The following is a 16942-nucleotide window of genomic DNA, read 5'->3' as shown; positions in this document are numbered from 1 at the left end:
AGTGTGTGTCGGTATGACAAGCCTCATCAATAACTCCTCCACCTGTAGTCACAGGGAGGAAGTGTGTGTCGGTGTCAGTATGACAAGCCTCATCAATAACTCCTCCACCTGTAGTCACAGGGAGGAAGTGTGTGTCGGTATGACAAGCCTCATCAATAACTCCTCCACCTGTAGTCACAGGGAGGAAGTGTGTGTCGGTATGACAAGCCTCATCAATAACTCCTCCACCTGTAGTCACAGGGAGGAAGTGTGTGTCGGTATGACAAGCCTCATCAATAACTCCTCCACCTGTAGTCACAGGGAGGAAGTGTGTGTCAGTATGACAAGCCTCATCAATAACTCATCCACCTGTAGTCACAGGGAGGAAGTGTGTGTCGGTGTCAGTATGACAAGCCTCATCAATAACTCATCCACCTGTAGTCACAGGGAGGAAGTGTGTGTCGGTGTCAGTATGACAAGCCTCATCAATAACTCATCCACCTGTAGTCACAGGGAGGAAGTGTGTGTCGGTGTCAGTATGACAAGCCTCATCAATAACTCATCCACCTGTAGTCACAGGGAGGAAGTGTGTGTCGGTGTCAGTATGACAAGCCTCATCAATAACTCATCCACCTGTAGTCACAGGGAGGAAGTGTGTGTCGGTGTCAGTATGACAAGCCTCATCAATAACTCATCCACCTGTAGTCACAGGGAGGAAGTGTGTGTCGGTGTCAGTGTGACAAGCCTCATCAATAACTCATCCACCTGTAGTCACAGGGAGGAAGTGTGTGTCGGTGTCAGTATGACAAGCCTCATCAATAACTCATCCACCTGTAGTCACAGGGAGGAAGTGTGTGTCGGTGTCAGTATGACAAGCCTCATCAATAACTCATCCACCTGTAGTCACAGGGAGGAAGTGTGTGTCGGTGTCAGTATGACAAGCCTCATCAATAACTCATCCACCTGTAGTCACAGGGAGGAAGTGTGTGTCGGTGTCAGTATGACAAGCCTCATCAATAACTCCTCCTGTAGTCACAGGGAGGAAGTGTGTGTCGGTGTCAGTATGACAAGCCTCATCAATAACTCCTCCTGTAGTCACAGGGAGGAAGTGTGTGTCGGTGTCAGTATGACAAGCCTCATCAATAACTCATCCACCTGTAGTCACAGGGAGGAAGTGTGTGTCGGTGTCAGTATGACAAGCCTCATCAATAACTCATCCACCTGTAGTCACAGGGAGGAAGTGTGTGTCGGTGTCAGTATGACAAGCCTCATCAATAACTCCTCCACCTGTAGTCACAGGGAGGAAGTGTGTGTCGGTGTCAGTGTGACAAGCCTCATCAATAACTCATCCACCTGTAGTCACAGGGAGGAAGTGTGTGTCGGTGTCAGTATGACAAGCCTCATCAATAACTCATCCACCTGTAGTCACAGGGAGGAAGTGTGTGTCGGTGTCAGTATGACAAGCCTCATCAATAACTCATCCACCTGTAGTCACAGGGAGGAAGTGTGTGTCGGTGTCAGTATGACAAGCCTCATCAATAACTCATCCACCTGTAGTCACAGGGAGGAAGTGTGTGTCGGTGTCAGTATGACAAGCCTCATCAATAACTCCTCCTGTAGTCACAGGGAGGAAGTGTGTGTCGGTGTCAGTATGACAAGCCTCATCAATAACTCCTCCTGTAGTCACAGGGAGGAAGTGTGTGTCGGTGTCAGTATGACAAGCCTCATCAATAACTCATCCACCTGTAGTCACAGGGAGGAAGTGTGTGTCGGTGTCAGTATGACAAGCCTCATCAATAACTCATCCACCTGTAGTCACAGGGAGGAAGTGTGTGTCAGTCACAGGGAGGAAATGTGTGTCTGTATGACAAGCCTCATTAATAACTCCACCTGTAGTCACAGGGAGGAAGTGTGTGTCAGTCACAGGGAGGAAGTGTATGTTGGTGTCTGTGTGACAAGCCTCATTAATAACTCCACCTGTAGTCACAGGGAGGAAGTGTGTGTCAGTGTGACAAGCCTCATCAATAACTCCTCCACCTGTAGTCACAGGGAGGAAGTGTGTGTCTGTGTCAGTGTGACAAGCCTCATCAATAACTCATCCACCTGTAGTCACAGGGAGGAAGTGTGTGTCAGTGTGACAAGCCTCATCAATAACTCCTCCTGCAGTCACAGGGAGGAAGTGTGTGTCAGTATGACAAGCCTCATCAATAACTCCTCCTGCAGTCACAGGGAGGAAGTGTGTGTCAGTGTGACAAGCCTCATCAATAACTCCTCCTGCAGTCACAGGGAGGAAGTGTGTGTCAGTGTGACAAGCCTCATCAATAACTCCTCCACCTGTAGTCACAGGGAGGAAGTGTGTGTCAGTATGACAAGCCTCATCAATAACTCCTCCACCTGTAGTCACAGGGAGGAAGTGTGTGTCAGTGTGACAAGCCTCATCAATAACTCCTCCTGCAGTCACAGGGAGGAAGTGTGTGTCGCTGTCAGTATGACAAGCCTCATCAATAACTCCTCCTGCAGTCACAGGGAGGAAGTGTGTCAAACATGCGGTGGAAACCCCCAGGTGAGTGGGAACTCATTTCATTGAAAACATACTAAACCCGTCCAATTGAAGTGTGTGTCATGCATCATATGTGCCAACCTACAGTGAGAAAATGTGTCACATTAGAACAGATGAAGGATAAAACCCAGGTGGAAGTGGACCTTATATGGAACCGTGTGTGTGTGTGTGTGTGGTGTGTGTGTAAAACCCCAGGTTGATGGAGAACTCTAGCTGAGCTCACTTCCTGCCAAGTCCCAAGTTAGTAAATGTACTCATCCCTCTGGACACCTACAGCATGATCACACACACACACACACACACAGAGAATTCCCCCCCACACACGGTATCTCTCATTCCTCTGGGTTGCAGTCAGTCTCACATACACTAGGCCTATATGTGTTTGTGTGGTTTGTTCTTTATGGTCTCAGTCGATCATAAAGCTCATGTTTGATCACTAGGGAGGAGGACTCCACGTCCTCATCCACCTCCCCTCCCCCCGGGGGCAGGGAGTTTAACAACACACACACAGAATTCCCCCCCCCACACACACCCACCCACAGAGAGAGAGAAAATCCCCACACCCACAGAGAGAGAGAATCCACACACACAGAGAGAGAGAGAGAGAATCCACATACCCACAGAGAGAGAGAGAATCCACATACCCACATAGAGAGAGAGAGAATCCCCACACACAGAGAGAGAGAGAATCCCCACACACAGAGAGAGAGAGAATCCCCACACACAGAGAGAGAGAGAATCCCCACACACAGAGAGAGAGAGAATCCCCACACACAGAGAGAGAGAGAATCCCCACACACAGAGAGAGAGAGAGAATCCCCACACACAGAGAGAGAGAGAATCCACATACCCACAGAGAGAGAGAATCCCCACACACACACAGGAAGCCCCAGCGCTACTCCCCCAGCCCCTCTAGAGACTTTAAAAACAGTGTAGGAAAACAAGGAAGCATGTTCTACTTGATGTCTTTAGTCTTTACTGACGGGTCCATTGATTTCTGCAACATACAAACAGGTCTGTGTTGTGTGGGAGGAGGAGGGGTGTCAGAGAGGGTCTGTGACCCAAAAAGGCACCATGTTCCCTATATAGTGCACTACTTTTAACCAGAGCCCCCATAGGGCCCTATTCCCTACATAGTGCACTACTTTTGACCAGAGTCTGGTCTGTTCAAAAGTAGTGGACTATATAGGGAATATGGTGCCATTTGGGATGCAAGCAGTCTCCAAGAGGAGTGGACCAACCAACACGGCTGAGCATGTCGCTACACGTGCTGTAGCTGCTGCTGCTGATGATGGGAGAAGGGGGGGGGGGGGGGGGCAGCACTCTCCGAAAGGCACAGGCGGGCTCCAAAACAAATACCAGTGGTAGCAGTTAGGGTCCAAGGGAATTCAACTCCAGGCCTGGAGCGCCAAAGTACTCCTGGTTTAGTCCATTGATTGATTGAATCATGTCTCTGATTGGCCAGAGAGTCTAATCATCTGGCGATGTCATCACCGGGTTTTAATTAGTCTGATTAGAAGGAGCGCGAGAGAAAGCGACCCAGGAGACTTGCAGTCCTCCCGGACTGGAGTGGACTGTCCCTGTTGTAGTAGGGCAGAAACTGAAGAGAGGAGAAACAGCATATACAAAAATATCCTTTAGAATAGAATTTACAAAAAGAGCGATTATTATTACACAATCTTGAGCCCGTTTGCCATCTCAGCAAGAGGACGGCGCTATGCCAGGTCCAGCTGATTCAAAACCTTTACACGTCATTAGAACAAAACCCTGCAATATTTGCTAGAACAAGAGGGCAAAACATTTACAGTAGGAGGAACATTGGGGAGAGGGAGGGGTGTCATGGACAGACTAGTTACATCTTCTGTTAATACGAATATTTAGAGAGAGCACATTAAATATTATATACCTAGTTGCCCTGTACATGTAGAAAACAATGCATATATAGCTATCGAGAAGTTAGCACAAAAAAAATTAATCAAAATAATATAACAGTAGTCCTCTGTCCCTAGTGATACACGTCTTCTTCTGTAATGTCTTAATAAGTCTAAAAGTACAGAAGATAAGAAAGTCAAGTATTTTTCTGGAATAGAAAACTAAACCAAAAGATGAATCGGGATCCAATGTGACGGATTGTTTCGGACTAAGAGTCAAATCCTCACTTGCACTTAAGACAAATTCTCTCCCATTCACATCTTCATGACTAAGTGAAAATTCAACTTAAGTGGAAGTTAGGATTTGCCCCCAAAAGGGAATAAGGCAGGTTTGTATGGTCCCAGCAGAGAAGGAGATAAGATAATTGTACATCCCAAATGACACACTATTCCCTAAGTAGTGCACTACTTTTGACCAGAGCCCTATGGTCCCTGGTCAAAAGTAGTGCACTATATAGGGAATGGAGTCCCATTCGGGAAACACTTAATAGCACCAGCACACAGACAGGCCCTGGCAACTGGCACAAGTACAGCAGAAAGATGTACCGTTGCATCCTGGGTAGATTATCTAAATTGCTTTGCAGATTGTGTTTTAGGCTTGGTCTCAAATGGCACCCTGTTACCTACAAGACTCTGGCCAAATACACAGTGCACTATATAGGGAATAGGGTGCCATTTCACATCTGCCCTATTAGTTAGGAAAAGGTGTCAGTGTCCAAGGATGGGACAGCACCCAGTCATCTCCTTCATACACAGTGGCCCTTGTAAGAGACAAAGTGAAGATCAAGGAGGATTTGGAGGGTGGAGGAGGGCAGTGAAGGGGGCTATAGGTAGAAGCCATGATCATGTCCACTGTGTAGGGGGGTCCCTGGGGCCTTTGGGTTGTGTGCAGCGGTTACCGTATCCTGGAAGACAAGAGAAGAACAGTGTTGTGATTAAAGCGTTTGGGAGTTTCAGGCCCACGTCACCTGACCAGGAAACAATCTGCTTCTTGGTTGTGGTTATATGTTATGACTAGAAACCAGCGTTTTCCTGGTCAGGAACAACTCAGGTTCTTGGTTGTGGTTATATGTTATGACTAGAAACCAGCGTTTTCCTGGTCAGGAACAACTCAGGTTCTTGGTTGTGGTTATATGTTATGACTAGAAACCAGCGTTTTCCTGGTCAGGAACAACTCAGGGCCCTAGTTATAGTAAACAACTATAGACACAACATGACCATATTTACTATCACTTTCCCTCCTTCTCCTCCTCCTCCTCTCACTCACCCATCTCTGAGGAAGCCTTGCTCTCTGCTGTGCTGTCTGCTACTGTGGTGTTGGCAGGTGATGTTTCCACTCCTGCTGCATCTGAAATCTTCTTACTCCTCTCTCCTGACGGTTCTAGGACAAACACACACAGTGTCAGGTTTCTCTGTCACGCAGTAACACACACCGTAGCACACACACACAGCTGTTCCTTTAATAAATGCCTACAGTCTTATCATTTCAGGGTCATTTGTGGAACAGTGTACACCTCCAGCAGACTAACTAGGAAACCTAATAAAACCAAGCAGGCTAAAAGATAAGCTTGGAGAAGTGTCAGATGAATACTACATTGGTAATTAGGTTACGCAGACAGACTGCCTCTCTGCTCCCGACTCCAGACCTGACAAAACTCCTTCCAGACCAGACAGAACTTCAGACCAGACAGAACTCCAGACCAGACAGACAGACAAAACTCCAGACCAGACAGACAGACAAAACTCCAGACCAGACAGACAGACAAAACTCCAGACCAGACAGACAGACAAAACTCCAGACCAGACAGACAGACAAAACTCCAGACCAGACAGACAGACAAAACTCCAGACCAGACAGACAGACAAAACTCCAGACCAGACAGACAGACAAAACTCCTTCCAGACCAGACAGACAGACAAAACTCCTTCCAGACCAGACAGACAGACAAAACTCCTTCCAGACCAGACAGACAGACAAAACTCCTTCCAGACCAGACAGACAGACAAAACTCCTTCCAGACCAGACAGACAGACAAAACTCCTTCCAGACCAGACAGACAGACAAAACTCCTTCCAGACCAGACAGACAGACAAAACTCCTTCCAGACCAGACAGACAAAACTCCTTCCAGACCAGACAGACAAAACTCCTTCCAGACCAGACAGACAAAACTCCTTCCAGACCAGACAGACAAAACTCCTTCCAGACCAGACAGACAAAACTCCTTCCAGACCAGACAGACAAAACTCCTTCCAGACCAGACAGACAAAACTCCTTCCAGACCAGACAGACAAAACTCCTTCCAGACCAGACAGACAAAACTCCTTCCAGACCAGACAAAAAACTCCTTCCAGACCAGACAAAACTCCTTCCAGACCAGACAAAACTCCTTCCAGACCAGACAAAACTCCTTCCAGACCAGACAAAACTCCTTCCAGACCAGACAAAACTCCTTCCAGACCAGACAAAACTCCTTCCAGACCAGACAAAACTCCTTCCAGACCAGACAAAACTCCTTCCAGACCAGACAAAACTCCTTCCAGACCAGACAAAACTCCTTCCAGACCAGACAAAACTCCTTCCAGACCAGACAAAACTCCTTCCAGACCAGACAAAACTCCTTCCAGACCAGACAGACAGACAAAACTCCTTCCAGACCAGACAGATCTCCAGACCAGACAGATCTCCAGACCAGACAGATCTCCAGACCAGACAGATCTCCAGACCAGACAGAACTCCAGACCAGACAGAACTCCAGACCAGACAGAACTCCAGACCAGACAGAACTCCAGACCAGACAGAACTCCAGACCAGACAGAACTCCAGACCAGACAGAACTCCAGACCAGACAGAACTCCAGACCAGACAGAACTCCAGACCAGACAGAACTCCAGACCAGACAGAACTCCAGACCAGACAGAACTCCAGACCAGACAGAACTCCAGACCAGACCTTTTAGATCATTTAATGACATCAATGATTAATTTTCATGGAGATCTGTGTAGAACAGAGTAATGTTTTACAGCCAAACCCCTGCTCTCTCCTAATCACCCATCTGAACATCAGAACAGAGTAATGTTTTACAGCCAAACCCCTGCTCTCTCCTAATCACCCATCTGAACATCAGAACAAAGTGATGTTTTACAGCCAAACCCCTGCTCTCTCCTAATCACCCATCTGAACATCAGAACAGAGTGATGTTTTACAGCCAAACCCCTGCTCTCTCCTAATCACCCATCTGAACATCAGAACAGGGTGATGTTTTACAGCCAAACCCCTGCTCTCTCCTAATCACCCATCTGAACATCAGAACAGAGTGATGTTTTACAGCCAAACCCCTGCTCTCTCCTAATCACCCATCTGAACATCAGAACAGAGTGATGTTTTACAGCCAAACCCCTGCTCTCTCCTAATCACCCATCTGAACATCAGACCAGAGTGATGTTTTACAGCCAAACCCCTGCTCTCTCCTAATCACCCATCTGAACATCAGAACAGGGTGATGTTTTACAGCCAAACCCCTGCTCTCTCCTAATCACCCATCTGAACATCAGAACAGAGTGATGTTTTACAGCCAAACCCCTGTGCTCTCCTAATCACCCATCTGAGAGGGAGGGACAAAACCACATCTGAGACTGACTGAGGCCCAAATGGTACTCTATCCCCTTCATAGTGCACTACTTTGGACCAGGGCCCATGCACTGTATAGGGAATAGGGTTCCATTTGGGATGCATCCTAGGGTTTATGTTGGGTAATGAGACCCCCCCCCCCCCCCCCCAAGCCATCAGAGGCAGCATGGGCAGCCAATCATTTAGCCTAAACACTGAAGAGATGAGCCACCTACCTCTCTCTGCTATCTGTGCCTGTGTACTCCTCTGCTCCTGTGGAGAGAGACGGAGGACACAGATTAATAACAGGGCTGAAGAAGAGATGATGGAGGAGAGACGGAGGACACAGATTAATAACAGGGCTGAAGAAGAGATGATGATGGAGGAGAGACGGAGGACACAGATTAATAACAGGGCTTAAGAAGAGATGATGGAGGAGAGACGGAGGAAACAGATTAATAACAGGGCTGAAGAAGAGATGATGGAGGAGAGACGGAGGACAAAGATTAATAACAGGGCTGAAGAAGAGATGATGGGGGAGAGACGGAGGACACAGATTAATAACAGGGCTGAAGAAGAGATGATGGGGGAGAGACGGAGGACACAGATTAATAACAGGGCTGAAGAAGAGATGATGGAGGAGAGACGGAGGACACAGATTAATAACAGGGCTGAAGAAGAGATGATGGGGGAGAGACGGAGGACACAGATTAATAACAGGGCTGAAGAAGAGATGATGGGGGAGAGACGGAGGACACAGATTAATAACAGGGCTGAAGAAGAGATGATGGAGGAGAGACGGAGGACACAGATTAATAACAGGGCTGAAGAAGAGATGATGGAGGAGAGACGGAGGACACAGATTAATAACAGGGCAGAAGAAGAGATGATGGAGGAGAGACGGAGGACACAGATTAATAACAGGGCTGAAGAAGAGCTGGAGGAGAGACGGAGGACACAGATTAATAACAGGGCTGAAGAAGAGATGGAGGAGAGACGGAGGACACAGATTAATAACAGGGCAGAAGAAGAGATGATGATGGAGGAGAGACTGAGGACACAGATTAATAACAGGGCTGAAGAAGAGATGGAGGAGAGAAGGAGGACACCGATTAATAACAGGGCTGAAGAAGAGATGATGGGGAGAGATGGAGGACACAGATTAATAACAGGGCTGAAGAAGAGATGATGGAGGAGAGATGGAGGACACAGATTAATAACAGGGCTGAAGAAGAGATGATGGAGGAGAGACGAGGGCACAGATTAATAACAGGGCTGAAGAAGAGATGATGGAGGAGAGACGGAGGACAGATTAATAACAGGGCTGAAGAAGAGATGTTGATGGAGGAGAGACGGAGGACACAGATTAATAACAGGGCTGAAGAAGAGATGATGGAGGAGAGATGGAGGACACAGATTAATAACAGGGCTGAAGAAGAGATGATGGGGGAGAGACGGAGGACACAGATTAATAACAGGGCTGAAGAAGAGATGATGGAGGAGAGACGGAGGACACAGATTAATAACAGGGCTGAAGAAGAGATGATGGAGGAGAGACGGAGGACACAGATTAATAACAGGGCTGAAGAAGAGATGGAGGAGAGACGGAGGACACAGATTAATAACAGGGCTGAAGAAGAGATGATGGAGGAGAGACGGAGGACACAGATTAATAACAGGGCTGAAGAAGAGATGGAGGAGAGACGGAGGACACAGATTAATAACAGGGCTGAAGAAGAGATGGAGGAGAGACGGAGGACACAGATTAATAACAGGGCTGAAGAAGAGATGGAGGAGAGACGGAGGACACAGATTAATAACAGGGCTGAAGAAGAGATGGAGGAGAGACGGAGGACACAGATTAATAACAGGGCAGAAGAAGAGATGATGATGGAGGAGAGACGGAGGACACAGATTAATAACAGGGCAGAAGAAGAGATGATGATGGAGGAGAGACGGAGGACACAGATTAATAACAGGGCAGAAGAAGAGATGATGATGGAGGAGAGACGGAGGGCACAGATTAATAACAGGGCTGAAGAAGAGATGATGGAGGAGAGACGGAGGACACAGATTAATAACAGGGCTGAAGAAGAGATGATGGAGGAGAGAGATGGAGGACACAGATTAATAACAGGGCTGAAGAAGAGATGATGATGGAGGAGAGACGGAGGACACAGATTAGTAACAGGGCAGAAGAAGAGATGATGGAGGAGGAGAGAGACGGAGGGCGTACCTCAACGGAACATATAAAGCAGCCTAAAGCAGTTGTTCCTGTCTAGAACCAACACACCTCAATCCATCATCAAGCCCTTAATGACTTGAATCAGGTCTGCTAGTACGGGGCTGGAACTAAACCCTGCACACCCCATGGGTCCCCAGAAGCAGGACTGGAGAACAGATGTCTAGAGGTTTGTTTCTATAAAGCTGGTGAGAATGGTGTTCACCTGAGGAAAACCTGCTCCTTTTCCTGACTGGTTCTCTGAGATACTCCAGTCTGATGGTCCTGGTGCCTTCAACTCTGATGGGTCTGGAGATGGACAGAGAGCGAGAGAGAAAGTAAAAGACAAGAGAGAGAGAGAGACTTCCATAGAGAGACATCGTAGCTCTATATATTTGGGAGCCTCAAAGTGCCAGTCTTCTAGGCTGCGGACACAAGAGCATGTCTGTCATGTCTGGCCACGAGACGTCTCTTTTCAACAGCCTTTATGTACCACTGACTTCCTCATTCATTCCATTGTAGCTGTTCTTACATGCTGGAGGTCATTTAAGCTCCAAATACGACTGTTCCGTCGACCAACCCCCGTCTGTCTCCTCAGCTCTTAATGGTTGACCCTGCCCTTCCTGTCTTCATTGTGTGTTTAAGACTAGTTGTAAACGTATATATGCTGTCTTGTGATCTTTTTATTTTATTGTTATATTAACGTTGACCTGCATGCTGGAGTTTGGAGCGGAAGAGTTTCACTGGACCGTGTGCATGTGACTAATAAACTCTCATTTGATAAATGTCATGAACACACAATCTAATGAGAGCATGTTCATTCCAGAGAACGTTAACTCTGCCCTCCATCCCTGTCTCGCTCCATCCACTCATCCTCCCTCCCTTCACAGCAGCACAGGTCTGAGGCTGCCCTCCATCCCTGTCTCGCTCCATCCATTCATCCTCCCTCCCTTCACAGCAGCACAGGTCTGAGGCTGCCCTCCATCCCTGTCTCACTCCATCCATTCATCCTCCCTCCCTTCACAGCAGCACAGGTCTGAGGCTGCCCTCCATCCCTGTCTCACTCCATCCATTCATCCTCCCTCCCTTCACAGCAGCACAGGTCTGAGGCTGCCCTCCATCCCTGTCTCACTCCATCCATTCATCCTCCCTCCCTTCACAGCAGCAGAGGGCTGAGGCTGCCCTCCATCCCTGTCTCACTCCATCCATTCATCCTCCCTCCCTTCACAGCAGCACAGGTCTGAGGCTGCCCTGCATCCCTGTCTCGCTCCATCCATTCATCCTCCCTCCCTTCACAGCAGCACAGGGCTGAGGCTGCCCTCCATCCCTGTCTCACTCCATCCATTCATCCTCCCTCCCTTCACAGCAGCACAGGGCTGAGGCTGCCCTCCATCCCTGTCTCACTCCATCCATTCATCCTCCCTCCCTTCACAGCAGCACAGGTCTGAGGCTGCCCTCCATCCCTGTCTCGCTCCATCCATTCATCCTCCCTCCCTTCACAGCAGCAGAGGGCTGAGGCTGCCCTGCAGGCAAGGGGTTCATTACAGTTGAACGAGGAGGGGGATTCAGAGAGGAACCATTAGCGGCCAGTGAGGGGTGGGACTCTGGTTTGAGCGGAGCGGGGTTATTTGACATAGCCCTGCTGGCACAAAAAGATCCTTAACCAACTCAGAAGCTAATTTGATGAACAATATTTGTGCCACCTTGGCAATTGTGACACTGCATTATCATCAACAAACAAAAACAAACTTGCATTGAGAACCAGTCAGTAGCCCTGCTGCCTGTGGTAACGATAACGCAGCTATGATGACAAGTTGTAGCTGGAGAAACATCCATAAGCATTAACCCCTCAGAGCTGGACGCAGTTGGACTCTGCTTGTAATGATCTCTAGAATTAATTATCTGGCGGTCCTGCAACGTCTGCCCTTGGGCCTAATGACATCATTAGGCATTGGGCCTAGTATCAATTTCAGTCAGGTACTGCTGCTGGGGATATCCGACGTAGGACCAGGAGTTTTTCAGACCATCTGAGCTGATCTGTTAAAACTCAGGGCCCTAGTTGTACTTGTAGACTAGACCTGGGGCCTGAAGTACTTCCTGGTCTAGTCACATGGTGAGGAAAACCTCCTGGCCCTATGTACGTCCCTAATAGAAGTTGAGTGGTGTGATGATGTAACACTAAGGAGTTGGTGTGACGTTGTAACACTAAGGAGTTGTAACACTAAGGAGTTGGTGTGACGTTGTAACACTAAGGAGTTGTAACACTAAGGAGTTGGTGTGACGTAACACTAAGGAGTTGGTGTGACGTTGTAACACTAAGGAGTTGTAACACTAAGGAGTTGGTGTGACGTTGTAACACTAAGGAGTTGGTGTGACGTTGTAACACTAAGGAGTTGGTGTGACGTTGTAACACTAAGGAGTTGGAACACTAAGGAGTTGGAACACTAAGGAGTTGGAACACTAAGGAGTTGGAACACTAAGGAGTTGGTGTGACGTTGTAACACTAAGGAGTTGGTGTGACGTTGTAACACTAAGGAGTTGGAACACTAAGGAGTTGGAACACTAAGGAGTTGGAACACTAAGGAGTTGGAACCCTAAGGAGTTGGAACACTAAGGAGTTGGAACACTAAGGAGTTGATTTGGGCAACCTCAAGGCTTTTTTATTTTAATTTAACTAGGCAGGTCCGTTAAGAGCAAATTCTTATTTACCCTGGCCAAACCCTAACCCGGCCAAACCCTAACCCGGCCAAACCCTAACCCGGCCAAACCCTAACCCGGCCAAACCCTAATCCGGCCAAACCCTAACCCGGCCAAACCCTAACCCGGCCAAACCCTAACCCGGCCAAACCCTAACCCGGATGACGCTGGGCAAATTGTGCGCCGCCCGATGGGACTCCCAATCACGGCCGGTTGTGATACAGCCTGGAATCGAACCAGGGTCTGTAGTGACGCCTCTAGCACTGAGATGCAGTGCCTTAGACCGCTGAGCCACTCGAGGAGCCACTCGAGGAGCCACTCGAGGAGCCACTCGAGGAGCCACTCGAGGAGCCACTCGAGGAGCCCCCCCCCCTTCATATGGTGGTGTCTGGCTTCCAGACTGGATATATATACTGCAGAGAATCAGAGTTGACTTAACTAAAAATCTGGTCATTTCATTTCCATGCTCTCTCATCAACAACAGTCATAACAAAAGTCATCTGGAAGTTCTGAAGCTGAGATGACTGAGAAGGCGGCAAAACTATCCATGTTCAAGGTCTGCAGAGTTGTTTCTGGCGCCCTCTTGTGTCAAGCCACCACACTGCAGCAGAAGACAGCGGGCAGACCAAGGGGTGGAGCCAGTCCTGGAGGGCTGAAGAATGCCCGAAGGTGCAGGTTTTTATTCCAGCCCAGGTCTAAAACACTCAATTCCCCTTTTCACAATTTAAATAGGAGACTATGATTAGTTGATCATTTTAAATCAGATGTGTTAACTTACAGTTGGGATGGAACAAAAGCCTGCAACACATTGGCTCTCCAGGATGTTGGAAATTGCAGACCCTCCCTTGTCTGTCGTCTCATGATGCCAGACATCTTACTACAGCTCACCATTCCTGATGTATGAGACCAAGACTGGGACCGTTAAAACACACCTGTGGCCAAAATGAAGGACTCTGGGGTTCTCTCAGGTAGAGGGGGAGGGGAATCTTCACTCTGGTCACTGTCTGGGTCAGAGGTCAGAGTACAGCAGGGGTTATTACCAGGGGTCAAAGGTCAAATTGACGGCCAATCAACAATCAAACGACAGCGAGAAACAGGTACATCTGAAATGGTGCCCTATTTCTAATGATTAAGTGCACTACTTTTAGCCAGAGCCCTAGGTGAAGTAGTGCACTACTTTTAGCCAGAGCCCTAGGTGAAGTAGTGCACTACTTTTAGCCAGAGCCCTAGGTGAAGTAGTGCACTACTTTTAGCCAGAGCCCTAGGTGAAGTAGTGCAGTGTAAAGACAAAGGTACCATTTCAGATGCAGCCAGAGAGACAAGCTCAGAATACATCCTCCCAGATTCAGAGCCATAACCACCCCAAGACAACACGCCACAAAGCCAAGCAGAGCCAGAATCAACACCAAACCATTCAATCATTCCCATCAAATCACAGCTGTTTCAATCACAAGCGAAGAGATCATACAATCAGAGATCAGGTGATTTTGAGATCATGATTAGGATATCGCTCGATTCCCATCAGCTGCCTTTGATCAAAATCCCATCTCTGGGCAGTTAAGTGATTGTCAGGCTATTGTGTGTAGCGTGGCAGTATAGGAGGCTTTACACCCGTGCACACGGTTGGTTGGTACACATGCACTGTTCCCCCCCCACACAAATCCATCCCAGCCACCCACCTTTCCAGGGCCCACTGAAACATCTCCTGGTGCTTGGCCACACACACACACACACACACACACACACACACACACACAAACTGCCTGCTCAGTCTGCCTCAACTCATCCAAGCCTGACATCTCACATGCTCACAGCACTCTCCTCTCCATCCCTTCCCCACTATCTCCATCCTTCCATCTCCACTGAGGAGTCTTTCCACATCAACTATCCTCCCAGACACTGTTTTCTTCCTCACTCAGACCCAGCCTAACACTACTCTGACAAAGGGCAGAGGGAAACACAAGCAGAAAAAGGTTCCAGGAGACATTGTTCATTATTAAAACACATTATTGAGCTGTAGTCGGTTGAGCTTAGCTTCAGGTTATCCACACCACTCGCCTGCTAGCAGAGCCATTTGTGCATCCATAACCCACTTTATTTCCTGTCTAGAAGTCTGCGATTATGCACGGATGCTCAAATGGCTATTCTAGCGTGTCTAGTCTCCTCTCCTGTCTGAAACGCCCTGTTGAGGCCTAGCAACATCTCTCCTGTCTGAAACGCCCTGTTGAGGCCTAGCAACATCTCTCCTGTCTGAAACGCCCTGTTGAGGCCTAGCAACATCTCTCCTGTCTGAAACGCCCTGTTGAGGCCTAGCAACATCTCTCCTGTCTGAAACGCCCTGTTGAGGCCTAGCAACATCTCTCCTGTCTGAAACGCCCTGTTGAGGTCAAGCAACATCTCTCCTGTCTGAAACGCCCTGTTGAGGTCAAGCAACATCTCTCCTGTCTGAAACGCCCTGTTGAGGCCTAGCAACATCTCTCCTGTCTGAAATGCCCTGTTGAGGCCTAGCAACATCTCTCCTGTCTGAAACGCCCTGTTGAGGCCTAGCAACATCTCTCCTGTCTGAAATGCCCTGTTGAGGCCTAGCAACATCTCTCCTGTCTGAAACGCCCTGTTGAGGCCTAGCAACATCTCTCCTGTCTGAAACACCCTGTTGAGGCCTAGCAACATCTATCCTGTCTGAAACACCCTGTTGAGGCCTAGCAACATCTCTCCTGTCTGAAACACCCTGTTGAGGCCTAGCAACATCTGTCTGAAACACCCTGTTGAGGCCCAGCAACATCTCTCCTGTCTGAAACAGCCTGTTGAGGTCAAGCAACATCTCTCCTGTCTGAAACACCCTGTTGAGGCCTAGCAACATCTCTCCTACATTACAGTCTACATTACAGTCTGTGTCCCAAAAGGCACCCTTGTGTCAAAGGTAGTTCACTATATAGGGAGCCGTTTGGGATATAACCTACATTGAGAACCAGCTCAGTCGTGGGGCAGCCGGAGGCCAGCAGAACACCAGCCCTGTTTGCACCACAGACAGATGTTAGATTAATCCATGCTTTGGCCCACAGAGCACCGCTAATGGCCCACTTCCAATGGGCTGACATGCAGGCAGACACACCTCCCCCGCCAAGCACGGATTGGCAGAAAGCACCACATGCCACATGAGCGCAGAGACATGAACAGCAGCACCCGTAGACACACATGATCAGATGTTTACTCATCTCACACTCAGAACATTTCACACAGTCAACAAATCATCCAATAACAGACTGACAAGTCTTACATTACCCCTCAACATAACCCCACCTAAGAGTTACATTACCCCTCTCAACATAACCCCACCTAAGAGTTACATTACCCCTCTCAACATAACCCCACCTAAGAGTTACATTACCCCTCTCAACATAACCCCACCTAAGAGTTACATTACCCCTCTCAACATAACCCCACCTAAGAGTTACATTACCCCTCAACATAACCCCACCTAAGAGTTACATTACCCCTCAACATAACCCCACCTAAGAGTTACATTACCCCTCAACATAACCCCACCTAAGAGTTACATTACCCCTCAACATAACCCCACCTAAGAGTTACATTACCCCTCAACATAACCCCACCTAAGAGTTACATTACCCCTCAACATAACCCCACCTAAGAGTTACATTACCCCTCAACATAACCCCACCTAAGAGTTACATTACCCCTCAACATAACCCCACCTAAGAGTTACATTACACCTCTCAACATAACCCCACCTAAGAGTTAAATTACCCCTCAACATAACCCCACCTAAGAGTTACATTACCCCTCAACATAACCCCACCTAAGAGTTACATTACCCCTCAACATAACCCCACCTAAGAGTTACATTACCCCTCAACATAACCCCACCTAAGAGTTGCATTACCCCTCTCCACATAACCCCACCTAAGAGTTACATTACCCCTC

General features: G+C 48.2%; 1 protein-coding gene across 8 annotated transcripts in view; it reads right to left on the bottom strand.

Annotated features, from left to right (window-relative positions):
* Positions 1-3492: 3492 nt before the first annotated feature.
* The window catches only part of LOC110515111 (tyrosine-protein phosphatase non-receptor type 12), a 104494-nt gene continuing 91044 nt past the window's right edge, over positions 3493-16942 (bottom strand). For 4 of the 8 annotated variants that reach the window (XM_090228723.1, XM_090228725.1, XM_090228720.1 and 1 more), the window contains exons 14-18: positions 13930-14001; positions 10527-10609; positions 8316-8352; positions 5738-5851; positions 3493-5375 (exon numbers count right to left, since the gene is read on the bottom strand). In XM_090228723.1, the coding sequence (XP_090084849.1) occupies positions 5314-5375; positions 5738-5851; positions 8316-8352; positions 10527-10609; positions 13930-14001 (368 nt within the window). In that variant the 3' untranslated portion in view covers positions 3493-5313. The remainder of the gene's footprint in view (positions 5376-5737; positions 5852-8315; positions 8353-10526; positions 10610-13929; positions 14002-16942) is intronic. The other 4 variants (XR_016493785.1, XR_016493786.1, XM_090228722.1 and 1 more) reach the window with 2 other exon arrangements.

This window comes from Oncorhynchus mykiss, unplaced genomic scaffold, assembly GCF_057628025.1.
Source record: "Oncorhynchus mykiss isolate SJ-2025 unplaced genomic scaffold, ASM5762802v1 scaffold96, whole genome shotgun sequence".
Lineage (NCBI taxonomy): Eukaryota > Metazoa > Chordata > Actinopteri > Salmoniformes > Salmonidae > Oncorhynchus > Oncorhynchus mykiss.
This window is presented reverse-complemented; position numbering and strand designations above follow the sequence as displayed.